The sequence below is a fragment of the Pangasianodon hypophthalmus genome, chromosome 19 (assembly GCF_027358585.1).
Source record: "Pangasianodon hypophthalmus isolate fPanHyp1 chromosome 19, fPanHyp1.pri, whole genome shotgun sequence".
NCBI lineage: Eukaryota > Metazoa > Chordata > Actinopteri > Siluriformes > Pangasiidae > Pangasianodon > Pangasianodon hypophthalmus.
Genome location: NC_069728.1, coordinates 19,652,715 through 19,668,143, shown reverse-complemented (window position 1 = coordinate 19,668,143; position 15,429 = coordinate 19,652,715). Strand labels below are relative to the sequence as shown.

The following is a 15,429-nucleotide window of genomic DNA, read 5'->3' as shown; positions in this document are numbered from 1 at the left end:
ATGTCTGACGATACATTTCAGGCTCAATCCAGTCCTCAGATCTGCATCTTAAATCTCTGAGACTTTATAAGAAACGTTTTATTATGTTTTATCTTTTCCACGGGACGGTGTGGGACGGTAGCGAAGCCCTGAGCGCGTGTTTTATCATCGGCTGTGTGAGTCGTACTGTAAAACAAAACAACCAAAAAAAGGTTCCCTGAACTGAATTTGGTTCTCCTTCCTTACACAGTACCTTAACAGAACCCAAACAGGGACTTGTGGGCGGAGCTCAAAAAATAGCGCAGCTCATCGATTGGTCAAGTGAAACTAACCTAAATTTTCTGCACAATTTTAAAATAATCAAACGTTTTACAGTCGTTTTTAATTTATTTACCCTACAGTACTGTTTTCGTCTCACGGATATTTGACGCTACTTAAATTTCTTACTCAAGATTCATGTAAAATCCACCATTTTTAATTCTAGTCAGATTTTTATTCATTATAGAGGCTCACTACATGGGGTGTACACCGTATAAATATATAATAAATACAACTATTTTCAGTATAATATCTTTAAAAAAATCGCTTGTCCACGAAATGTTTCTACGCGGCCGACGTTTTCACTGTTGATCCGAGCGCTGACTGGCGCATGAGAAAAAAAACGCGCTTTTAACTGCTTTCTCATTATCATGAACATTAACATTAAATTATTTTTAAAGTGTTAGATATGAAAGTAGATCTGCTTATTTACGGTCGAAATATCCAGGCTTTTTTCTCTTTCGGGAAAAAAACCCGGAAGTGGCGTTTGCAGCTGAGATTTTGGTGCGTTCTTAATAAACATACTTAATTGATGTTCACTAAATACATGTCTAATGTTAGCTAAATCAAACAAAATGATAGATTTTAGTTCACATTAATGAACATTCGGTATTTTCAGTGACGGAAAGCGAGGACGCTTTGACGGTACATATTTCAAGCTTGAAACATCACGACTAACGTGAGATAGCAGGAAGGGGGCGGGGCACAAAACACGTACGCAGCTGTCAATCATTCCAGGTTCATATGTCAATTGGCTCGTTTATATTGAAGATTGCTCTTATGGCGTACTTTTGATCGATAACTCGTTACAGCGTACTGCGATGTTAAAACGCCGAGATCCTTCGCAAAAGACGTGAAGGTCAGCGGGTCTGATATTGGCACTTTTGGAACTTTAACGTAATATCACTGCGACTCGCTGTATCTCTTAAAAAAAATAAATAAATAAATAAAAAATCTTTTAGTGAGCTAGTCTCCGCCCCCCTACAGTCTCCGTAGAAACTCCTCCTACTTTTACGGATCGTCCCGGATTCGGAGTAGCCACACCGTCCTGTGGAAAAGTGCTGTTGGAGAGTACGGAGATGTGGAGTGGGTGCGGTGCTTCTCCTGAGAGAGGAGATGGTCAGGGGGGAAGGGAGAGAGCAGGAGCACGAGGAGGAGCTAAAGCCTGAGCACTGTCACATGGATGGAGGAAGTTGTGGAAAAGGCTGTGTGTGTGTGTGTGTGTGTGTGTGTGTGTGTGTGTGTGTGTGTGTGTGTGTGTGTGTGTGTGTGTGTGTGTGTGTGTGCACGTGTGTGAGAATGCTAAACCCAACCAAGGCCCCAGGGCTTGTTTTCCCCTCTCAACCAATCAGTGTGGTTTGGGGGCGGAGCTTCATGTAAACGCCACCCTTCTCCTCAGGACTCACATGCTGAAATACAGTACCTTCATGCGCAATGTTTAGAATCCTGCCACTCTTTTTTTCTTTATCTTTTAAATCTCTCTGCGTTCATTTGGTTGATGATTCAGTTTAGACTGAAAGCTGAATATGTTTATTGGAACGCAGGAACAGATACGGGTTATTATTTTATTATTTTATTATTTTATTACTAACACTCCTCTTTTTAATACGGCCTTCCCCTCTTCCTTCAACTCAGGCTCACAAACATCCTCCTCCTCCTCTTCCTCCTCCTCCTCTTCCTCGCTGTCATGAGGCAGAAACCTGACCCGACTCGAGTTTACACTCTGGTCCTGGACCGAACGTCTTCAGCGAAAGCAGAAAGCAGACGTGTAATCAGTCACCTGCGTGCTGTCAGAGCTGTGGGTCACATCAAACCCTGCAAACTTTCTTTTTGTTGCTGTTGTTGTTGTTGCTTATTGTGAGTTTATAAACATTTGTATATATTTCTTTCTGTTTTTTTTTGTTTGTTTTTTTTCTTGGTCTGTTAAAGACCAAACACTGAGTGATTAATTTATTGCTTTTGTTTTATTTAAGAGTGAATATTTCATCGTTGTCATTTTGTAGCGCAGAATCTTTCACCTTCCTTTCGAGTAATAATTACATCGTGTGTAAATAGTTCATGAATGAAGAGTATAAAGAGTTTTATATATATATATATAATAAGTATTTGTATGAAGTATGGAATTCTATAAAGAGTGTATTTTATTCAGATCATCGTCGTCCTCGGACCAGGCGGTTAATCTGGCAGCTCCTTTACACTGTTTTCACACTGAAATAATGAACCTGAAGTGAAAAATAATCGTGATTTAAAATGAAACGTAACGTCTGAAGCCTTACTGTTATAATGTCAGTAATGTGGTGTTCGAAATTTACACTTCTGTTCAAGATAAGTTTGTTTTATTTAATATCCCAGAATTGTATTTTATTTCATTTTTCACCGTGACATGAAGAGCAAGCTGCCTGTTTATGTGCTGAACTCCTCAGCGTGTCTCGCACACGAAGCTGTACTGATGTTTAAACGAATGTCCAGAGCTCGGATTTTAAACTGCCTCCATCACGATTCAGAAAGAAAAAGAGCATAATATCAGAAAATCTTTCAATTCCTCAAACAATCCTGGTTTATTTTTGAAAGCCGTGACTAGCTTTAAGCGTCGTATTTACGGTTTTTAAATACGACTTTGAGTGAATTATCCTGATACAATTGTAAACTCCTGTCCCAAGTGCAATATAAACACACAGCGCTGTGTGAGACGAGTACACCGAACTTTACACGAGTGTGTGGTTTTTTTTTTTACCTGATGGACTGATGACTGCATCGTGTTTGAGTCGTAGCTCTCTGTCCTGTAAATAACAACGCAGCGTGTGTTCGCCATCAGTCGTGTTCTATGCAATACTGCTGTAGCAGATCAGTGTGACAAATAAACCTACATTAACAAAATCCTCTGTGTGTGTGTGTGTGTGTGTGTGTGTGTTTACTCCTGAGCCATGTAATAGATACGGTTCAGAATTATTGACACCCATGAATTAAAGAGGATGCAAAAATTCTAGTTTTACACTCAAACTGGAGAAACTGACCAATTTCTAGAGCAAACTGTCTGAAAGAGTTAAATAAATCAAAGCTTCCAGCAAAAAAAAGACATTTTTAAATACAAACTAACAATAGACTGAGACACAGGACAGAAAAGCTATCAGGAATATTACTAAAATCATTTATAATTATGGCATTTGCAGACTCCGTTATCCAGAGCAGCTTACAGAAGTGCTTTGAAGTCTCTCTATCAATAATTACATCCTGATAGTGTTTCACTAGATCACAGACTAAGAATACCATCAGTCTAAAAAACCCTGTTGGGGAGGTGATATAGTAAGAAAAGCATAAAAACAACATAATTTTTTAAATTAAAGTGCTAATTTAAGTGCTTCAGGAAGAGGTAGGTCTTTAGACGTTGTTTGAAGACTGCCAGTGACTCAGCTCTTCGGACATCTAGGGGAAGTTCATTCCACCACCGAGGCACCAGAACGGAGAAGAGTCTCGATGCAGGTCTTCCTTGTAGAGGATCGGAGGGAACATGGTGCAGTGCGGGATGTGATAAGTGCTTTGAGGTAAGTGGGTGCTGGTCTGTTTTTGGCTTTGTAGGCGAGCATCAGTGTTTTAAATCTGACGCAGCAGCTACAGGAAGCCAGTGGAGGGAGCGCAGCAATGGGGTGGTGTGGGAGAACTTCAGAAGGTTGAGAACCAGTCGTGCAGCTGCTTTCTGGATTAAGTGCAGAGGTCGAATGATGCTCAGAGGCAGAGCTGCAAGGAGCGAGTCGCAGTAGTCCAGTCTCAAAATGCCAAGCGACTGAACGAGCATCTGAGTGGCCTGTGTGGAAATCACTTAAGCAAAGAAAGTGCATTTGGGTGTAAAAGGAAAGTAAAAGGAAGTAAAAATACAGCTGCTAACATCAGTGTGATTTGCTGAGGAGCTGCCACACACACACACACACACACACACACACACACACACACACACACACACACACACACACACACACACACACACACACACACACACACACACACACACAGCGCCCCCTGCTGGTCCTCCTGCACACCTACAAATACACACTTACTCAGATAAAGTAAAGGTTAAAAGGAAGCTGTGTGACGTCACGCCGTGTTGGGTGTACACTGTAAACCCTAATGTTGTCTTTACTTAAACAATCAAATAATCATGAACATAAACATTACTTAAAATGTTGCGTTTTATTCCCATAAATCAAAAAATCTAAATGTGTTTCACTTACCTACAAAATACCTAAATTTAAGATTTCAGTTGTTATAAACTCAGAATGATGATTTATTAAAGTACCTCACTCTGGGCTTTCTTTGATGTGATTGGCCATGCGAGAAAATTTTTACAAGTTTTATTTTACAAGATTTACGTCTTAACTCTAATATAAAGTGGTTTGGGTTAGCGTGCTAGCTGAGAGGGAAGCTAAGTTAAATTAGTTAGCGTGTTAGCTGAAGGGGAAGCTAAGCTAAGTTAGCGTGCTAGCTAATAGGGAAGCTAAGCGGAGAGAGGGAAGCTAAATTAGCGTGCTAGCTGATAGGGAAGCTAAGATAAATTAGCGGGCTAACTGAGAGGGAAGCTAAGTGGCGAGAGGGATGCTAAGTTAGCGTGCTAGCTGAGGGAAGCTAAGCTAAGTTAGTGTGCTAGCTGATAGGGAAGCTAAGTTAATTAGCGAGCTAGCAGATAGGGAAGCTAAGCGGAGAGAGGGAAGCTAAGTTAGCGTGCTAGCTGACAGGGAAGCTAAGCTAAGTTAGTGTGCTAGCTGATAGGGAAGCTAAGATAAATTAGCGGGCTAACTGAGAGGGAAGCTAAGCGGAGAGAGGGAAGCTAAGTTAGCGTGCTAGCTGATAAGGAAGCTAAGCGGAGAGAGGGATGCTAAGTTAGCGTGCTAGCTGAGGGAAGCTAAGTTAATTAGCGTGCTAGCTGAGAGGCTAAGGGCGGAGTGAGTGGGTGGGTGGGTGAGTGAGTGAGAGAGACATGGCGAAGTGGGGACACGGAGATCCGCGCTGGATTGTGGAGGAAAGAGCGGACGCTACGAATGTTAACAACTGGCACTGGTGGGGTTTTTAATACCGGTGTGTTAGCATGAACACATTTACTAAACATTCAGCTAAATATCTGGAGTTAATTAATAAAGAACTGGCTTTATCTGAGTGGTGTCGGTTTGTGGCGAAACTGTGTGTGTGAATGCGAAGGCAGCTTGCTGAGGCATTTTACTAACTAGTGTGCATGTTTTTTAAATTAAAATTAAAATGGTCTTTTAATTGCATTGAATTTTTAAATGTTAAAAGCAGACTAACTTTAGAGTCATTTACACCTGCAATTTTAACTCGGCTTTAACCTGGAATAAATCAGTGTTTACCTTCTATAAACTCAGTTGCACCAAACTTTAAGTCTTTAAACCTTGTTTTATAATAAATCAGAAAGTTGTTGTGAGACATTCAGGGGTGAAATCATGCCCCATATTTCTATTCCACTCTATAATAAGAGAAGATAAACTCGTATTAAGTTAAATAAATATAAATAGAACAAGCAGCTTGATATGCAGGAAAATATGTAGATCAAATTTCACAAGTACTGGTGCTGTATATCAGAGGATTTGTGAAAAATATATCAATAAAGCTGAAAATACTCACAAATTCTAAACAATGTCCTGAAGATGCAGAAAAAAAACAACGCAAGATCGTTTAAAATTGCATTCATCCATTATTTATTTAATCCTGGTTTCAGTTTGACACTAAATGTGGAATTAACTTTAATCCTGTTGCTTCGTTACTTTAAATTCAGGTTTAAATTCATTTCAGGATTAATGTTACTGACTAGAAGTGATTGAAAAAATCAAAATGGATAGACCGCAGAAAATGTAAGAAGTTTCTTGAAGAAAAGTTAAAGATAAAAGCCAATTAAATCCAGATTAAAACTGCATTCTTGTAATTTAGTTCATTCATAATTGCTTCATGATTGTAGATTGACTGAGTAATATTTTAATAATATATACTATATTAATCATTTTATTTAAACTCTTAAGAAATATGTGTAAATCTCTCAAAATGAAATAAAAAAATAAGAGAATTCCAGAGAGAGAGAGAGAGAGAGAGACTGTAAACCAGATGTTAAGATTTGTTAAGCCATGTTTTTAAACACAACTTGAAATAAAGCGGAACGATAAACTTTACAAGCTGAATTAATTGAATTAATGCTAATCATTCTCAGCGTTCTCTGCTTAATTACTGCTCTATAATTCTTCTCTTGATTTCAAATAAACATCGATATAGTGTATATGACGTCTTTTTGCTGATCTCTTCCCCCGCTGTACACACACACACACACACACACACACACACACTGTTCCTGTGTTAGCGAGAAGCCTCTGGAATCCTGTTCCTCTGTTCCTGAAGGCCATTAATAGAAACGTGTCATGTGGAGACTGGAGTAGCAGATGGTCTGAGAGTCGAGTACAGAGCATGAGATGAGGAGAACTCTGTGTAGTCCGGGATCTCTGTCCATTCACATCCGTATTTAATGTAGAAAAGTTGTTTATTGTTTATCCTTCATACAGTTAACTCCATTATTATACTGCGAGCATAATTATGAGCAGAATACCTGTATGAAAAAAAACAAAACATCAATTACGTGCTGTTACAGTAAAATACCGAGTGACAGGGTGGTGTGATGAAGTGTGTTACTGTTACCCCTCTGACGTTGATTATTTTCCTGTAACAGCATGACCGCAAGTGTTTTATTCCTCTTACACCACAGCAACTAATGATTACACTTTTTTATTTATTAAAGAACGACACATCATACGTTTTATCTGTTTATAGTTACCTTTAATGTTATGGAACATCCGCAAAACGAGTTAGTTCCTGTTCTCACTTACGTTATAGCAGCTAGAAACAGTCGTTCCCTCACCAATCTGTTTTTTTTTCTCTCTCTCGAAGTTAATAAGATAAAAATAAACACATAATTATCATACTCAAAGCGTAAACTCCTCTGTCTTGAAGATGTCAGAAATCTTAAAGTTCCAGCTTTACCTCTGACTGTTACAAAGTGCTGACACTGGAGACTCCTTCCCTAAATGTTAAATAAACACATTTCTCCTTACAGAAAACTTTACTGTAAAAGTCCCTGTGAATGAGCTGTTGCTATAGAAACGATAACGTATCAGAACGAGTGCGTTGATATAAACCTGTGATGTGCAGCTGCACTACTGTCAGAGCCGCTGTTATAGAGAATTAATCAACACCTTCTGACCAATCAGAATCTGCAGAAAGAAAATCATGGCTTAAACACTGTGTTAAAATAAATATATACAGCGTCTCCATGTGTGATTCGTGTATTTATTTATTGCTCATTTTCATGCAGGGTGCCAATACTTGTGGAGTTGATCTCCGATTTCGTTATTAAATTTCATTACAGGACAGAGCGTGATGTCACGGGCTGGTCACAGGAGATTCTGAACGAGCTTCTTCTCAGAGTCCGTGTGGAAAATGAAGATGGTTTCTGCCAAATCACAGACGTCAGCAAGATCGAGGGCGAGGCGTCCATTAACAACCGCAAAGGCAAGCTCATCTTCTTCTACGAGTGGACCATTAAAGCTTCATGGACCGGTACGTTCACGCTCTTTCACCCAGCTGAACGCTTTCGTTATCTGACAGCGATATGAGTCTTGTCATGTTCTCTTCATCTTCATGTTTTTTTCTTTTAGGAACCTCAAAAACCGGGATTAAGTACAAGGGCAATGTTGAGGTGATGAACGTCTCAGATGAAAATGACATGGACGACCTGGATGTGAGTGAATAAAGTCTTCTAAAGTCTATTAATATACAGTATAATAAAGTCCAGAGGTAATTTACTGACTTCTGACTCGAATCAGACTCATGAATCACCTCTGACTCTGAGTGGAAATAGTGCCAAGTGACAAAACTCAGTGAAAAACTGACTCGACTCAGACTCAGAGTGGAAAACCGTGATTTGATTCAGACTCAGAGTGGAAGGCTCATGACTCGACTCAGACTCTGGAAATGATTTGACTCAGAGTCTGAATGGAAAACTCGTGATCTGACTCAGACTCTAAGTGGAAAATTCTAGACTTGACTCAGATTCATAAAAATGAAGTTGTAAACGAGTCTGCTACTTATAAGCGTACCCTTGCAGGCACTTTAAAATCGTATTTATTATCCTCTGTACAGATCTGCATTACAGCGTGTAAAGACCAGCCCACTACACCTCTCACTGCCCTCATGAAGAAGGAGGGAGAGAAGGAGGTCAAACTGGCTCTACAGGGCTACGTGTCCCACCTGAGAAAAGGTGAAATAAATTTTTAAAAAATTCAGACTTTCACTTTTAGGATTGAGATTGTTTTATGTAAATGAGATGGTGTGATGTGTTTTATTTTTATAGAGTTCTCTCAGGGTATGATCCTGCCTACAGCGAAAGGGGTCAGTACACAGCAGCAAGCTCAGACAAACGTCAAACTGGAGAAGAAGAACCCGGTACACTCTCACTGCTTTCTCACATCAGCCCTGTGTGTGTGTGTGTGTGTGTGTGTGTGTGTGTGTATATATATATATATATATATATATGGCCAAAATTATGTGCACCCCTGACCATCACACCCATATGTGGTTCTTTTCCAAACTGTTTTCACAAAGTCTGAAGCACACAACTGTATAGAATGTCTCTGTGTGCTGTAGCTTTACAGTTTCCCTTCACTGGAACTAAGAGGCTCGAACCTGTTCCAGCATGACGATGCCCCTGTGCACAAAGCGAGCTCCATGAAGACATGGTGTGTGAAGGTTGGAGTGGAAGAACTCGAGTGTCCTGCACAGAGCCCTGACCTCAACCCCACTGAACACCTTTGGGATGAACTGGAACACCGACTGAACCCCAGACCTCCTCACCTTCTGTAACATCAGTACCTGATCTCACTAATGCTCTCGTAGCTGAATGAACACAAATCCCCACAGCCACGCTCCAACATCTAGTGGAAAGACTTCGCAGAAGAGTGGAGCTTATTATAACAGCAAACACAGGGGGAATAAATCTGGAATGGGATGTTCAACAAGCACATACTGATGTGATGGTCAGGGGTGCACATACTTTTGGCCATATAGTGTGTGTGTGTGTATATATATATACCTGACAAGTAATCATAAGAAAGTAGTAACTCTAGCCTGATTAAAATCAGCTTCATCTCGCTTTATCTCACTTTATGTTCCACTGATTACACTTTCACTGTTGCTTAACTCGATGCAAAAGTTTTGCCTCATGATGAAGATTCTTAATTCTGTAGAAATAAATCGAGTAAATTAAGGACATCCTCATCCACAGAGCGTCTCCTCCACCACCTCTAAATCTCCTGGCTCTGGAGTGAAGATCCCCACAGTTTCGTTTAGTCTGAAGGAGACGTTCTTCACCTCGCCTGAGGAGCTTTACAGAGTTTTCCTCAAGCAGCAGGTCAGGCTCCTTCTCCCCAAGTGCCTCATTTTATTCAGAAAGATTATTATTTTATATTTTACATGTATAGTGTTAATTATTTATAATATTAATATTAATAAACAATATTTTTGTGAGAATTAATGACAATCAGCTCCAGTTACTGACACCCTTTGCTTAAAAATATATATTTTTGATAAGTTTTTTTTGACGTTAGAATAAATTTACAAAAAGAGTAAAAAAAGGCACTTTTTTGGCCCAAAGTAAAAAAAGATGAAAGTTCTACATTTTGAACTAAAACAGACGAGCACATAGGTTTGTGCTCTTTATCTTGTGGAAAGATCCATTTACAGCCAGGTCTTCACCTGTGCCACGATGTGTCACTGATCGACTGCCATGTTGTACAGCAGGATGCGTTACGTCACGCCTTCATGCTGTAAATGATTTTGTTTAATGTTTGTAGATGGTTGAGGCGTTTACGCACCTCGCCGCCTGCGTGGACGGAGTGAGAGGAGGACAGTTCCGGCTGCTGGAGGGAAACGTGCACGGAGAGTTCGCTGAACTGGTGAGGACTGAAAAGACGTGATCATTAACACCTCACTGACACACCTTTACCTCACAGTTTTACCTCACACCTTTACCTCACACCTTTATCTCACACTTTACCTCACACCTTTACCTCACACCTTTACCTCACACCTTTACCTCACACTTTTACCTCACACCTATACCTCAGACTTTTACCTCACACCTTTATCTCACACTTTTACCTCACACCTATACCTCACACTTTTACCTCACAGTTTTACCTCACACTTCTACCTCACACCTTTATCTCACACTTTTACCTCACAGTTTACCTCACACTTTACCTCACACCTTAACCTACACCTTTACCTCACACCTTTATCTCACACTTTACCTCACACCTTTATCTCACACTTTACCTCACACCTTAACCTACACCTATACCTCACACTTTTACCTCACAGTTTTACCTCACACCTTTATCTCACACTTTACCTCACACCTTAACCTACACCTATACCTCACACTTTTACCTCACACCTTTACCTCACACTTTACCTCACACCTTTATCTCACACTTTACCTCACACCTTTACCTACACCTTTACCTCACACCTTTACCTCACACTTTACCTCACACCTTTATCTCACACTTTTACCTCACATGTTTATCTCAGACTTTTACCTCACACCTTTTTTCTCACAATTTTATTTCAGACTTTTTTCAGATTTTTGCCTCACACTTTTATCTCACACTTTTACCTCACGCTTTTATCTCAAATGTTTACCTCACACTTTTACCTTATACTTTTACCTCACCTTTTACCTTGCAGGTACCAAACCAGAAGATCGTCATGAGGTGGAAGTTTTCATCCTGGCCTGCAGGTGTGTGTACTTAAGGAAAAAACTCATTAGTTTACAATGGAGTGCAAAAGTTTGTACACCCGGTAGCAGAGTTTAATAACCGGGAGTGATAGAAATGTCAATGTTACATTAAATTAAGTTTTAAAAAGATATTTATTTTTGCAAGTTAAAATTGTATATTGTAAAATTGTAATAATAAAATTGTAAAAAAAAAAACAAAGATAATATATTTCACAAACTAAAGATAAAGTTAATATATTTCCCAAACTGAAAAGCAACACTCTTTAATGTGGCTTTTATTATGAAATTTTCACTTAATATAAAACTGCACAAAGTCTCAAGGTTTACTTAAAACAAGTAATTTAGACTGAAGCGATTCGGGTGACAGAAAAGGTTGGAAACATCTCATTTAAACAAATTTTCTGTCACTTTTGCCTTATGTTTTGGATTCTTGACTTGTTGTAGGATTGATCCACGTTTTTAACGTTTCGTTTTTATTAACCTCTTGGGATTGTAAGAATTGCAAAAAATTTTTAAAAATATAAGCACATTCTGGTTTCCCCCATCCAATAAGCATGGAGGTACAAACTTTTGCACTCAACAGTAGTATCTCTGATCCTAGTGTATTCTGCAGAAGAGTCGATCCTGTTTTATGGTTAATGGTCTGAAAGGAAAAATGCAGTTTTTCACAGATGTTTAATATGTTTTTGTTTGCCTTTTTTTCTTTTATTTTTCAACCAGCAAAGCCCTTGTGTTTTTGTTTTTTTTCAGGACACTTCTCGACAGTCACGCTGGACTTTACAGACCGAGGCAGTGAGACAGAACTGTCTGTGGAGGCTAAAGGCGTGCCGAGCAGTGAGGAGGAGAGGATGAAGGAGGGATGGCAGAGATATTACTTTGATGCCATTAAACAGACATTCGGTTACGGAGCTCGGATCTGCTGAGCCCCAGTTTTCTCATTTATTTTTAAAAGCACAGTGATGCTGTGATGACCAGCGTGAAAACATCTTGAACAGAAGTGTGTTTGTGTAATAAGTAAGGAATTAAACACTCTGTGTGTGGTGCCGTTACAGTAAAACAATCAGTGATGACGCAGAGTCGCTGTTACTAACCTGAAATTAACTGTCTTCCTATAACAGCACGTCCCCGAGTGTTTTATTCCCCTTACACCACAGCAACTTTCCGACAAAAAACACAGCATATCGTGTTACCGAGCAACCGCAAAGAAGCGTAAACTCGTCTGTCCTGAAGACGTCGGAAATCTTACAGTTCCAGCTTTACCTCTGACTGTTACAAAGCGCTGACACTGGAGACTCCTTCCATACATGTTACATAAACACATTTCTCCTTACAGAAATCTTCATCACATCAACGATTACACTTTTTTTTTAATTACAGAAGTTCCTGTGACTGAGCTGTTGCTATAGAAACGATAACACTACAACGATGGCGAATTACAGATCAAAAACATTTCAGTAAGTTAGTATGAGTTGGTATAGCAACACAAACACTCAATCTGTGTTTGTTTGATTAGTAAAAAGTTAACGAGGTGATTATTTAATTAGAGACACATCACTGACTCGTCTTTAGCACGCTGGATTTAATCTTTTGTTTCCCCTCCGAGTCCGTGTCGAGTTTTAACAGATGAAAATGAGCTGAAAATCATCTCATCTCATAAGATCTCACTTTTCCTCTATAGCCACAGTAAAGCAGTGTGATTTGTGGACGTGTACCTGTGAGTGCCGTGAGAACCGAGCGCTTCTGATGCAGTGTCTGACCTTCTCCAGTGAGGGTTTTTTTAACATTAAACATTAAACACACGATTCAGGAAGATGATATGAACTTGAATTATTTATCATGAAGTATTTCATCATTATATAAACAGATAAAGACACTCTGAGGCTTGTCGTTATTATGCGTTCTTCTTTGTACACATTTTATCAGGTGAACAATTTCAAACTTTTATCAATTTGCAAGTGTGCAAAGTATTGGCACCCCCTACCCCATCCATCCATCTATCCATCAGTGAAAAGAGAGTACAACAAATAGAAGAAGGATCTGTTGTGGTTTTCATTAGTGTCGGTGTTGATATGAGGATTTTCAGTATCAGGTTTATGTCCACGTCCAACTAGATTTAATTCTGATCACGGTGATCAATTCAGGAGATCTGAGATGCATTTTAGCCACGTTATATAAAAGTGTAAATGTATTTCTCTCGACCCAAACCTCTCCAAATGATGCAGACGACACACATGCTCGAAGTCGGGGCCTTTAAAAACATTAGTAAGTATAAAAAGGTATAAAAGTATCTCTGATCTCTCTTCAGAAGACAGTAAGGACTTTGTTAGCGATGTATAAAGGTACATTTTTTAACTGTTAAAGCTAATCCTGAGAGAGAGAGAGAGAGAGAGAGAGAGAGAGAGAGAACAGAAAACTATCAACAGATCAAACACAGTTTGGCAGCAAAACAGGAATGAATACACGGGAGAAGAAGAAAAATCAGGATTTTTGATGCGATTTTTGATGATACTGGAGTTTGATGATTGAAGATAATGAGCTCATTTGCATATTAACACATAATACAGCACTGAATATTAATAATAATATGAGTCGTGTTTGATTGCAGGTGTAAATACACATGTTTAAAATCTCATCCATATCATAAGCTGTACTGTGACCTGTAGCTCAGGCAGAACTAATAAACTGAAAATGTTATAAAATGTAAAAATATAACTTAATTCGAATTGAGCCATTAATTAATTATTTAATTAAACTACCTCACTAGAGCATGGATCATGTAGGGGTAGAGGTAGAGGGGTGCCAATACTTTGTACACCTGCGAATTGACCAGTTCATCTGATAACAAGTGCACGATCTGTTAATTAACAAACAAACAAACAAACAAACAAACAAACAGAAATAAATAAGTTTTACTGTATAAACAGAACTGTATAAATCCCCCAGGAACCGAGAGAGCGGATTTGTTTACAGCAGCTGTCCTGTACGTCAGCGGGATGTGTGTGCGCATCTGATTGGACGACAATGTCCGCGTGAGCGTCTCCTATTGGCTGCCGTTTTTGTCGTTGCACTTCATGATTGGTCGAGCAGGAAAACCAGGAAACGATTTACCGAAGCCTTTTTTCCTACCCGCATTCGGACTGATCCCGCCTCTTGTGTTATGATTGGTTAGCGTCATCAGCGTTCTGCTGTCTGATTGGTCGGATGTCTTCCTATATCTCTGAGCAACCAATTGTAGCGGGATTTTTCCGGAGTACGGGTGGAGAAAAAGATGATGGTCGGCTAGTAATGATAAAACTCGAGCTGTACACAAATGGGCAGTTCGTCAGTTTAACCGTTAAGCTAATTTACGCTAAGCTACGCTGCGTTTGTAAAGTTTGTGCGAAGGAATAATACGAATTATTGTTATAATCGGTTTTATGTAAGGCTTTTCAGGTTAGACAGAAACTGAAACATGCTAACATTTCTTTGCGTCAGCTTTGTGCTAATGTTTAGTTAGCTTGCTAATGTTGTTTTGCTAACTAGCTGAGCGTTTGCTAGCTGTGTGTGTGTGTGTGTGTTGGGAATATTATTGTTATGGATACATGGAGTCCTTACATTTTGTTTTCAGATCTGGACTATAGTCTTGTTGGCTGATTAGCTAGCTATGTGTGTGTGTGAGTGTGTGTGAGTGTGTGTTTGGCTAACCTGAGTGATGTACTAGTTATCTAGTTATCTAGTTCTCTACACTAGAGCTTAGAGTCTTGGAGCTTGTCTTAATGGGTTTAAAAGGAAGGATGTATTTTACACAAAAGACCTGCTTTCTCCTGCTGGTGTTCTCCATCATCAGCCTTAAAGTGACAGCTGGTGAGTAAAATCAGACATGTTTGTAGCTTTCTAGCTATTTATAGTGTATACAATGTGAAATATTATATGAATAATAATGATCATGGGATTGTCTTTTGCAGAAGTGGAACCAGAAGCCGATGATGTCCAGGAGACCGGTTTCTCTCAGGTACTCCATCCTGAAACATGTTAAATATGTTTATATTGTAATATCAGTGACATGTTTAACCTTTCTAGTGATAATGGTTTGGTTTTCATGATCATCCCTGTGAGAAAGGAAGGTCTCTGAGTGATCAGTGCAGGAATGAAACCAGCATTGTGAGTGTAAAAGCTCACACGTTCTCGGCGGTTTCGTATCGCACGATGCGTACCTGTGCTGCAGGTGGCGCTGTTTAAATTGCATAACAGTTCTTAAATGACCAATCGCAGGATCTGAGTTCAGCGTTTGCTCAGCGGTTCTGTCGTAT

At 39.4% G+C, this 15,429-nt stretch overlaps 2 protein-coding genes across 3 annotated transcripts in view; both read left to right on the top strand.

The window, feature by feature from the left end:
* The first annotated feature begins 5,206 nt into the window (after window positions 1-5,206).
* Window positions 5,207-13,989, top strand: ahsa1a (AHA1, activator of heat shock protein ATPase homolog 1a). Its single transcript, XM_053242104.1, has 9 exons — window positions 5,207-5,346; window positions 7,709-7,899; window positions 7,998-8,080; window positions 8,482-8,599; window positions 8,693-8,784; window positions 9,623-9,748; window positions 10,191-10,292; window positions 11,089-11,140; window positions 11,891-13,989. Exons 1-9 carry the CDS (start codon window positions 5,267-5,269, stop codon window positions 12,061-12,063), a joined length of 1,017 nt encoding a protein of 338 aa, XP_053098079.1. The 5' UTR covers window positions 5,207-5,266; the 3' UTR covers window positions 12,064-13,989.
* A 408-nt stretch (window positions 13,990-14,397) lies between these two features.
* The window catches only part of sel1l (SEL1L adaptor subunit of ERAD E3 ubiquitin ligase), an 18,230-nt gene continuing 17,198 nt past the window's right edge, over window positions 14,398-15,429 (top strand). Inside the window, exons 1-2 of one of the 2 annotated variants that reach the window (XR_008305260.1) lie at window positions 14,398-14,983; window positions 15,085-15,131. Coding sequence is in view for 1 of the 2 variants with exons in the window: in XM_026948138.3 (XP_026803939.1) it covers window positions 14,896-14,983; window positions 15,085-15,131 (135 nt within the window). In the remaining variant the exon portion in view is untranslated. The remainder of the gene's footprint in view (window positions 14,984-15,084; window positions 15,132-15,429) is intronic. The other variant, XM_026948138.3, reaches the window with a different exon arrangement.

Excerpts from the sequence above, each read along its gene's own strand:
- ahsa1a (XM_053242104.1), top strand. The coding sequence starts at position 5,267 with ATGGCGAAGTGGGGACACGGAGATCCGCGCTGGATTGTGGAGGAAAGA. Across the intron at positions 7,900-7,997 it reads CATTAAAGCTTCATGGACCG|GAACCTCAAAAACCGGGATT; the intron begins GTACGTTCACGC and ends TTTTTCTTTTAG. Across the intron at positions 8,785-9,622 it reads AACTGGAGAAGAAGAACCCG|AGCGTCTCCTCCACCACCTC; the intron begins GTACACTCTCAC and ends CCTCATCCACAG.